Below are 10326 nucleotides of genomic sequence, written 5' to 3'. Positions count from 1 at the left end.
TCTCTCTCTCTCTCTGTCTCTCTCTCTCTCTCTCTCTCTCTCGCTCTCTCTCTCTCTGTCTCTGTCTCCATCTCTCTCTGGCTCTGGCTCTCTGTCTCTGTCTTCCTCTCTGTCTCTCTCTGTCTCTCTCTGTCTCTCTGTCTCTCTCTCCATCCCCTCCCCAATTGTTTTGTTTTCTAATACAAGGTCTCACACTTTAGTCTAGCCTTGAACTCAAGGCAATCCACCTACCTCAGCCTTGTGAGTGTTGGGATTCCAGGCATACAACATCTTGCCCAGTGAATTTTGTGACTCTCGTACATCCCTTTACCATTTCTGAATTATTTTTAATATTGCTGTGACCCTTTTCTAGCTTCTAGATGTAGATACATTAACTGATTAGAAGGTTTTATTTTTAAAGATTTATTTATTTATGTACATGAGCACTCTGTTTGCGAGTGTGCCTGCATCTCAGAAGAGAACTTCAGACAGAAGAGGGCATTGGATCCCACTACAGATAATTGTTGGTCACAATGTGGTTGCTGGGAATTGAACTTGGGAGCACTGGAGAAGCAGCCCTCTTAACCACCAAGCCATCTCTCCAGCCTGATAAAAAAGATTCTAAATTTCATTCTTTTCGTGTTTGTTTGCATTTTTCTTCTTGAGAACATTGTGATGGAATGTCCAAATGGTAATTAGTGGCAGTTGGTAGAAGGAGCCATATGTGTGATGCTGCCATATGTGTGAGGGGCTGGCAACAAGGTGCAGACACAAGACCAGGGCCCCGTGCCCTGAGGCTCCCCTGCTGGATGTGGGCTCTCAGCCCCATCCAAGATGCCTTCAGGTGAGGAAAGGTGGTGGTGGCTTGCGCCCTGCTGAGCCAGCCAAGGAGAGTGGCAACCACAATCACATTGTCCAAGCCAGGAGCCTGGGGCAGCGCGAAGCTCCGGAGGCAATGGCCACGGGTAGGTCACAGTGGTCCTGGGGACCACAAAAGCCTCCCTGGGCCTCCGCAGAGCCCTAAGGGGGGACTGAAGGGCCTGGGCGGAGCCCGGAGCTCCACACCACACGCCTCGCCATGCCCCGCCTCCAGGTACTGCCTGAACCGCGGGGTGGGCACACGTGTCCTTCCCACCCCGCCGCTCGACCGCGCCGGAGCCCGGCCTCAGGGCACGCGGAGCTGGTTGGTGAGCGCCTGAAATGAGGGGACGGGGCGCGCACGTTATATTTGGCGCCGGCAGCAGCGCGTGTGCCTGGGCGAGTTTTCCTTCCGCAGGTGCCGGCAGCCGGGGCGCCGCCGCCCAAGCTGACTCCTCTCTCTCCCTCTCCGACCCCGGCAGGGCCCAGAGGTGATTCTGCCTGCACGATGTCCTCCTTGCTGGAGGCGAGCTCTTCGCAGGCGCCACTTTGAAAACAAAAAGAGAAAGAAAAAAAGAAAAGAAAAAGCAGAAGAAGCAGCCAGGGAAGGGGGCGGTAACGGCGTTGGGGGTCACATCGGCCACAAGAGGGCGCGCTATGACAGCGGCGGGGTTTCCAATGGAGTCTGCAGCCTGGCAGTGTCCAGGGAGGAAGCCCAGGCAAGCCCTGGCAGGGGACCTCGAGGCGTGGAGCTCGCGCGGACCCCTAGCCCGACCTCCGGTCTGGTTCCCAGGGACAGCAAGCAGCAAGCAGGGCCGGCTGCACCACCAGAGCAGCAGACACAAGGTAGGTAGGAGACCCGCGCCCCTACTTAGGCTCCTTCTGCCCCCCCCCCCCCCCCCCGTTCCCCTGTCCTGGGAAAGCAGTGGCAGAAGGAGGCAATGCAAAGTGAGCCCATTGGGTAGGGGAAGGGAGGGTTCAGGGATGTATGGAGAGCTGAAGCAGGGATTGGAAAGCTCATGGCATTGGGAAAGAATGGAGAGGTAATAGGAGTGTGCATGAGAGCTGTGCTCTGACATCCCCAGAGCAACTTGGGGCTGTCACCTCTCTCCAGATTGACTTAGAATTAAATGACCTGTACCTGCCAGGGCAGGACAGGCTTTTCAGAGGCAGCTTAGCCTGCTGGCACACTCCCTGTAATGTTTCTATTGTATGTTAATGGACAGGGATCGTGGGAATATATTTTCTTAAAACCTCAGGCAATGAATGTATCATTTAATAGATTTCTTCTGATCTACTTTGTAATTGGTTGCCCCTTGCAAGAGATTGTATTTGGAGGATGTAAAATACCCTCCTTCAATTACTCAGAGAAAGGAAACATAAACAGAGATTTCCTCTTTTTTAGCCTCCAAAGCTCTGAGAGATTACAGTTCTGCATAATTTAATTCTTTCCTACCTGCTATGAGCAGGCCTCCAGACCAGCAAGTTCCTTTGGAATGGTTTTGCTTGTTTTTGTTTATTTTCCATGGTGCTGATTAGAAACCCATGAATTGTTTTGTGAATTTTAAATTTCAAGAGGTGGCACCCAGAGTTTATGGTGGTTTCCTTCACACATTGCAGTGTAGTTGCAGCATAAAAAAATACTTCTTGTGACAAGAAGTGGAAAAAGAAAGTTGATGAGCTAAGAAAAGTAGAGCCTTGAGCCAGATCAACCATTTGGCTTCCTCAAATATGGAGCAAGCATGGATTGTCGCTTTTTCAGAATCGAGGGGGTTTTTAGGATAGGGCAGTGAATACTGTCTGGTGCTAACGTGTCCGTTTTGTGGCTGACAACCCTTAGGAGACAGGTCAGAATGTGCCAACAGCACAGAGTGGGCACTGGTGGTATTTGAACTCAGAAGTGCTCAGGAACTGTGAAAGTTTCTCTGATATCACCCTGGAGCCATCTAGTGAAATAGACCACTGTGATGCTGTGTAAGAGGCCATTGTGAGGCTGGAGAGATGGCTCAGTGGGTAAGAGCACCAAGTGTTCTATCAGAGGTCTTGAGTTCAAATGCCAGCAATCACGTGGTGGCTCACAACCATCTGTAAGGAGTACTGATGCCCTCTTCTGGTGTGTCTGAAGACAGCTGCATGGTCTCACATATAAATAAATAAATCTTACAAAAGATTGTCATTTACTGCAGTTTCTATGTAGAGAGGGCACAGTTGAAGGGCTTAAAGATCAAGTACATTGCCTGTCTTTAAAGATCAAGTGTATCACCTTACTTTTAAACCATGAAATGTAGTGTCTTTTTTGCTGCTTCTGTACCTTTTAGTGATGTATCTTTTCTCCTATTACGTCGTTTGTTTCCATGATAGTTGTTTTCAAGTGTATGTGATTATTGATCCTATTTGCAGAGCTATTCAATATTTCTGTTTTCATTGGTTAAATGTTTGTGGTGAATTTGCATTGTGGTATCAGTAAAATGTATGTGAAAATTTTAGAGAATAGACCGGTTTGGGTAATTATAATAACCTTTGCCGTCAAGTGGTGGCCTGTTTACACATTTAAAAGACTGGAATTTATTACCATCCATAGCAGTATTGATAGGGAAGCACAAAGGACAGCGACAATGTTGTTCCCTTTGACAGTTGTGGGAGCCAAGAAAGAAGTGTGAGTTGCCTATTTGTGACTTACAAAATCGAGACTGAGTATCATTACTGTAGAAGCCCATGGAAAAAATGATGAAGTTTTCAGAAATCACCAGTTAAAGAAATGGTGGTATTGCTTATATTGAATTCTGAGTTTCAAAATTATGGTTCAGTTTTCTTTATTGCTTAATTAAGCTTTTTATTGAGTTTTTGATTTGCCATTACACCCTTAGATGCACAGTGCTAGGATCGTAGTGTAGAACTAGAGTTTCATAAAGGTTACTCATTGTCAGAGCCCGAATGTGCAGAACTAGAGTTTCATAAAGGTTGCTCATTGTCAGAGTCCGGATGTGCAGGGCGGGACGTGCCTGAGGGAGAGCCAGAGATAGGACTTGCCAAACCAGATATCAGCCCCAAGGACACTGACCATTCTTCCTTCCCCAAGGACACCCTCCCCTTCCTTCACCCCCCTGAGTGAGATGAGCCACCCTACCTGCCTGCTGAGCTGCTAGATAACACATACTCCTTGCTGATGTCATTTCGCGCCAAAATTAACCGTGCACCATTTGAATTGACCAATCATGTGTAACCTCGTGAATGCCCCTAACCTCCCCTATATAAACCCCCGAGTTTGGAGGCTCGGGGTCGATTTCTCTGTCTCCTGTGTGAGATACGTGTCGACCCGGGATCCCACTAAGACCTGGGATCTCGTTAATAAAGCTACCTCTTGCTGTTACATCAAGAATGGCTTCTCGTGATTCCTGGGGGCGCCCCACCCCGCGATCGGAGCGAGAGACGCAGTTCCCCGTTTTGGGGTATGCTCTTTCATTTGGGGGCTCGTCTGGGATCGGAGCGTGACCCCCTGGAATCCCAAATGCCACTTGGAGGTACGTTGGTGTGAGTGTTGAAAGCGGCTGCTGTGTATGTGTATGTATGTGTGTGTGTGTACGTTGTGCTTCTCGTACTGTGTATTGTGCCATGGTCTAAGGTTTAAGTTGGGTGTGCTCCGGTGGAAGGGCTTCCCACCCGGAATTTGAGTGCACCCCGTTTTCAAGTACATCTGGGCAGATGGGTTTCCTGCCCCGTATTTGAGTGCACTCGGGCGGAAGGGTTTCCTGCCCGGGACAGACAGTACACTTGGGCAGATGGGTTCCCTGCCCCGTATTTGAGTGTACTTGAGTGGAAGGGTTTCCCGCTCCGGACAGGCGCCTGTGAGTAGAAGGGTTTCCTACTCCGAATAGTCTTTTTCTTTCTTTTTTTCCTTTTTAGAAAGCGCACCGGGGGACACCCCAATCGCGCAGGCTCTGGGACGCGTGAGAGACGTTCCGCGAGCCAGCCTTTGTCAGGTCCTGGATCTGGGACGCGTGAGAGACGTTCCACGAGCCGAATTTTGTCGGGAGGACCCGGCAACGGACAGTCAAAAAGATCTGACTGTGACTTGACTTCGGAGGTCGAGTTCGGCTGCCTATTTGAGTATAGGCACAGACAAGTGTGCTTAGATGTGTTAGTGTCTGTTGTCTGTATTCTATTCCTGTGTTTGGTATCCCAGAAGCAGCTAAGGTTAAGCTGCAGTTTGGGCCAGCTACTGAAGGTACCAGGCATCTGTGGAAATTGGTTATAGGATGCTTTGTCTTGGTCTTGTTTGTCTGGATTGATTTCTGTGGTATTGTAAAACAGTGTTTTATCTGTGCTTGTGCTCGCAGCCAGCGGTGATGAGTTGGGGAAGATTTAAATTTTGCCTGGGAGTAAGGAATCTTAAAGGCGGAGTTTCAGCCGGTTTGACACTTAGTGCATAGCTGCCTAAAAGATCAGAAATGCTGTCAACAGGCAATAAAAAAAAAAAAAAAGGGACAGGCTGTGTTAGAAATGCTACAGGAAGAATGATGTAAAAAGGCTGAGAGCTAGGTGGGGCTATAAGGTAAACAAGAACAAGAAAGGAATTTCTGACATTTGCTCACAGAAGGAGAGCGCTCATTAAGAGAAGTTCTTTAGGGAAGCCTGCCTTATCTGCAGGCCTTATTCCAAGGGAGGAGTCAGTCTCCAGCACTAAATTAATTTTCTCGCTGGTCATCATTAACATGAAGAGTGCCTTTGGTCCTATCCCCACAGCAGCCAGTTCCTGCCCCTATGGTTAAAATGCCCCAGGTTGGGGGACAAAAAAAGAGCCCCTAAAATAGTTTCAAAGAATATTCAACAAGCTGTAAAGAACTTTGTTTTGTTTTGCCAGTCAAGATTTAGAAATCAGGCTTTGGCAGTGGCCAAGGTCAGGATTAATGTTTTCTTTTCCAAGGGCCTTTAAACCCAGTGAGACAGTTTGGTAAAGGGCTACTACTGAGGTCCTGATAGCCCCAGGTGAACTGGTTATGATTCTTTTGTCAGCCACCTGGCATCTAGCAACCAGGTTCTAACCATTTCTCCATCCTTTTGTTATTAGTTGTTACTAAAAGCCTAGTGTCATTTGGAGGCTGGTTCTCTTGAGAGGCAAAGCCACGGAGCTGACACTGAAGAGAGATAAATGCTGTTTGCCCTCTTCACAAGATTCTCTTGTTTTCTCACCATCCCATTTGAGATGCTTGATAGTAACTGTTACAGGTTTTCTTTACCACTGAGGAAAGACAGAATCCTACTGGAGGCCAGAAAAAAGGTTCCAACACGGATAGAAGGCCCTCACTTCTGCCTGCTCTCTTCAGATGCCTGAAGGTAGGGAGTGCCAGGTCTGCCGCCAGGCTCCAAGGGTGGGTCTCTGAGGGGCTGGAAAATGCCCCACCAATCTGGCTAAGATAAGGAAAGGATATGAAGAGAAAGTTACAGAAATTTGAAGGGTTAAGCTAAGTCACTGAGAGAGTTACTGTAAGTTGCAGAGAAAATAAGTTGATGCGTGGTTCAGGGTCTGTGCAGAAAAGTGGACAGCACCTAATAGCTGTAGAAGAAGATGCAGAGAGACTGAAAAAAAAGAAAGAAAGAATGAAAGAGGTAAAAAGAGCAGGAAGCTAGGGAAGAAAAGAGACAAAAAAGAAGAGGAAATTAGAGAGCTAAAGAGAGATAAAAGATGAGAGAGGAACATATACTGGCCACAGTAGTTAGGGAACCTAGGAAGATAGTACCTGGCAACAGAAGAGAATTCCTGGCTAAAGATCAGTGTGCCTAATGCAAAGAAAAAAGGACACTGGGTCAGGGACTGCCCAAGAAGAACAAGAGGGGCCACTGGAGAGCCTCTTGGTCCTAGAGTGCTGGCTATGTATAGAGAAAGAAGGGAAGTGTGGATACAGGGACCCAATGCTCTGTGCTCCTATGCCCCCCAGTGGGCCAATATCCAAAGACCTTGAGTGCAAGGGGCTACTGGCAACGAACAATACTTATGGACTGCCCGAAGAACAGTGGACCTTGGCGTGGGCCGGGTAACCCACCCACTAATTCATGGTCATCCCTGACTGCCCCTATCCCTTGCTCATGAGAAAATTGCTCTCCAAAATGGCTTGCGTGGGCTGAAATGGCTGGGTGAGGCCATGTGTATGCATATCTACAGACTGTGTATGTGGAGCTTAAGACCTGTCTCAGTGCACCAGTACCTGATGCTGGGAGATGTGTGACTTAGTCCTGTTCTGCCTGGAACACATCATTCCTGCCAGCCGGGCACTAACAATTATCACCCAATCCAGGACTTAAACTGTGATAGAGTGGCTGATGTTTTGCCTTTGAATAGAACGTCCCAAAAGATGGGACCACTGGTCAGCTGCCATGGACTAGATTCTCCACTGGTTGGGGACAATCTGGTCACCTTGCTGCCCAATCTGGACCTGGAGCCACCACAGCACGAGTGTCAAGCACTGGCAGAAGCCCATGGGTGGAGAAAAGACCTCTGCGACTGGTTGATTGACCCCTGCTGAAGGCCGAGGCTACCTTGTCTACAGACGGGAACATGAAGGTCAGAGATAAGTGGGTGCTGCCGTGGTGGACAACACGACGTCATCTGGGATGGCTGAACCTCAACCCCCCAGTACATCAGTGCCGCAGATGCCTTTACCATCTCTTGGATGCCCTGGTGAAGCCAACAACTGTGAGTACTATTCATTGCTCAGGATATCAGGAGGGAAGAGATTCAGTGGCACTGGGCAGTAACAAAGCAGATAAAGTGGCTGGGGAAATGGCTATGCAGGAGCCTATCCTGGTTGCAGGCCTGCAAGAGACAGCCACTGAGAACTAGGATCGGACTAAGGGATGGCCTCACTTAGAAAAGGCCCAAATTGCTTAAAAGATAAAGGACAATGGCACACTTGAGGGGAAAGCTATACTCCCCAGAGAACAAAGAAAAGACTCACTTTGCCAAATACAGAAATGGACTCATTTAGGAGATAAAAAGTTTATCCAAGTAGTTAAGTGTATGTAATAGACTTTAAGATTTTAGCCAGAGAGACAGTAGAAAGTATATGGTATGTCAATAAGTGAATGCTTAGCAAGCAAACAGGGCAAAGAGACCTAGAGAGTTTAGTGAAAAGTCGAAGTGAACTTCACTGAGATAAAACAGGAAAAATATAATCACAAGTATCTCCTAGTGCTTGTAGATACTTTTTCAGGAATAGATAGAAGCTTTCCTCACCAAATGAGAGACGGCCTCTGCAATCATCAAGAAGATTCTGGAAGAAATCTTCCCCGGATTTGGAATGCCCAAGGTAATCTGGTCTGACAAAGGCCCTACTTTCGTTGCCAAGGTAAGCCAGGGTGTGGACAAGTATTTAGAGGTCAATTGGAAATTACATTGTATCTACAGACCTCAAAGTTCAGGACAGGTAGAGTAAATAAATAAAATTTTAAAAGAGACCCTGACCAAATTAAATTAACCATGGAGACTGGCGCAGACTGGGTGACACTCCTTCCTCTTGCTCTCTTCAGAGCAAGAAATACCCTTTCCAGATTCAGCCTTACCCCCTTTGATATGGGGCCTCAGCCCCCCCCCCCCCAACTGTATTAGATGATGTTACTGAACCAACATGTCATAGTGCCATAGTAATAACGATTTTTGTGCCAGGCTAAAAGACCTACAGGTGATACAGAAAGAAATCTGCTCACAGCTGACAGCAGCCTATGCCCCGGAGACCCCTGAGACATCCCATCAGTTCTAGGTTGCAGCTACACTGAGCCCAGACACTCGAGCCTCGCTGGAAAGGACCGTACCTGGTGCTGCTGACCACCCTGAGAGCTGTCAATTCTCAGCCCTCACCAGCCGTGTACTAGCTGTTGGGGCTGAGAGCTGGGACCTAGAGGGAAATTCAGTCATGTTTGTCCTGGGTTCTATCAAGATAGGTGTGGGATAGGCTTGATTTCCATTACAAATGATGTAACATTGCCTATGTTAGTACTCTTAACACTTCTTGGGACTGTGCCTCAGGGATCACAGTCTGTATAAGCTTAGAAGTTCTAAAAGCTAGTCATGACCTTGGTGGATAGGCTTGGATAGTGTCCAGGTTAGAATCCTCATGTTAAGACAACAATACCAAGCTGTTATGCTAGATGAAGCTGAGTTCTCCATGAAGTTCTAGGATTAGAACTATTAACAAAAAAAGAAGTGGGGAATGTAGAACTAGAGTTTCATAAAGGTTACTCATTGTCAGAGCCCGAATGTGCAGAACTAGAGTTTCATAAAGGTTGCTCATTGTCAGAGTCCGGATGTGCAGGACCGGATGTGCCTGAGAGAGAGCCAGAGATAGGACTTGCCAAACCAGCTATCAGCCCCAAGGACACTGACCATCCTTCCTTCCCCAAGGACACCCTCCCCTTCTTCCTTCACCCCCCTGAGTGAGATGAGCCACCCTACCTGCCTGCTGAGCTGCTAGATAACACATACTCCTTGCTGATGTCATTTCGCGCCAAAATTAACCGTGCACCATTTGAATTGACCAATCATGTGTAACCTCGCGAATGCCCCTTACCTCCCCTATATAAACCCCCGAGTTTGGAAGCTCGGGGTTGATTCCTCTGTCTCCTGTGTGAGATACGTGTCGACCCGGGATCCCGCTAAGACCTGGGATCTCGTTAATAAAGCTACCTCTTGCTGTTACGTCACGAATGGCTTCTCGTGATTCCTGGGGGCGCCCCACCCCGTTTTGGGGTACGCTCTTTCAGTAGTAGGTGCTCAATAAATCTCTGACCATCGGGGAAGAGGAATGATAAGAAAGTATGTATTTTCTGTAAGTTCTGTCAGTTTCGGGAACAGATGGTTTTAGGCTTAGCAGTCATAGCTTGGTATCTTGTCCCACACAAGACAACTTGACAGAATCCCCTTTCTGACCATTATGTTCATCTTATTTTTCTCTTAATCATTCTTGAATATCATGGAAGTAGTGTGGAAAATTGATTGTACCTGCAGTATAGCAAAAAAGGCAACTCTAGATAGGTAAGCAGTTATGTTTCTCCATGAGCTGATGTCCTAAAACATCTAGATTTTAGGAATTTGGTGTTGTGTTTTCCAAAGATACATCTTACAACATACAGATAACATTGTAATGGAATAAAGGAATCTTTTGATTTAGCACCAAATTCCATAAAGCTATGACTACTGCACAGCTCTCTTGGCCATATGAATTACAGAAATTATATTTCACTTTTCTAAAGAAATAACGAAAGTACTTAAGGTTGAAAAAAGCCCATTGTAAAAGGTCCCTGTGGTGTTTCTCTTTGGTTTCTTGTGCTCTTTCTAGAGAATGACTTTAAGAAGTCAGGGCGGTCAGGTGATCAGTGTGGTCAGGCAGTCATGAGCAGATGGTTAAGCAATGTGCTAGGGCCCCATAGGCCAGTGAGCCCAGCTGAAGAGGACAGGCTAGCCAGTGAGCCTGACTGAAGAGCAGAGGTTAGCCAGTG

General features: G+C 47.4%; 1 protein-coding gene across 1 annotated transcript in view; it reads left to right on the top strand.

The window, feature by feature from the left end:
* The first annotated feature begins 1057 nt into the window (after nt 1-1057).
* The window catches only part of LOC148003488 (uncharacterized), a 28080-nt gene continuing 18811 nt past the window's right edge, over nt 1058-10326 (top strand). The window contains exons 1-2 of the mRNA XM_087567915.1: nt 1058-1162; nt 1320-1683. Coding sequence (XP_087424041.1) covers nt 1058-1162; nt 1320-1683 — 469 coding nt within the window. The remainder of the gene's footprint in view (nt 1163-1319; nt 1684-10326) is intronic.

The sequence above is a fragment of the Rattus norvegicus genome, chromosome 9, assembly GCF_021556685.1.
Source record: "Rattus norvegicus strain SHRSP/BbbUtx chromosome 9, alternate assembly SHRSP_T2T, whole genome shotgun sequence".
Taxonomy (NCBI): Eukaryota; Metazoa; Chordata; class Mammalia; order Rodentia; family Muridae; genus Rattus; species Rattus norvegicus.
This window is presented reverse-complemented; position numbering and strand designations above follow the sequence as displayed.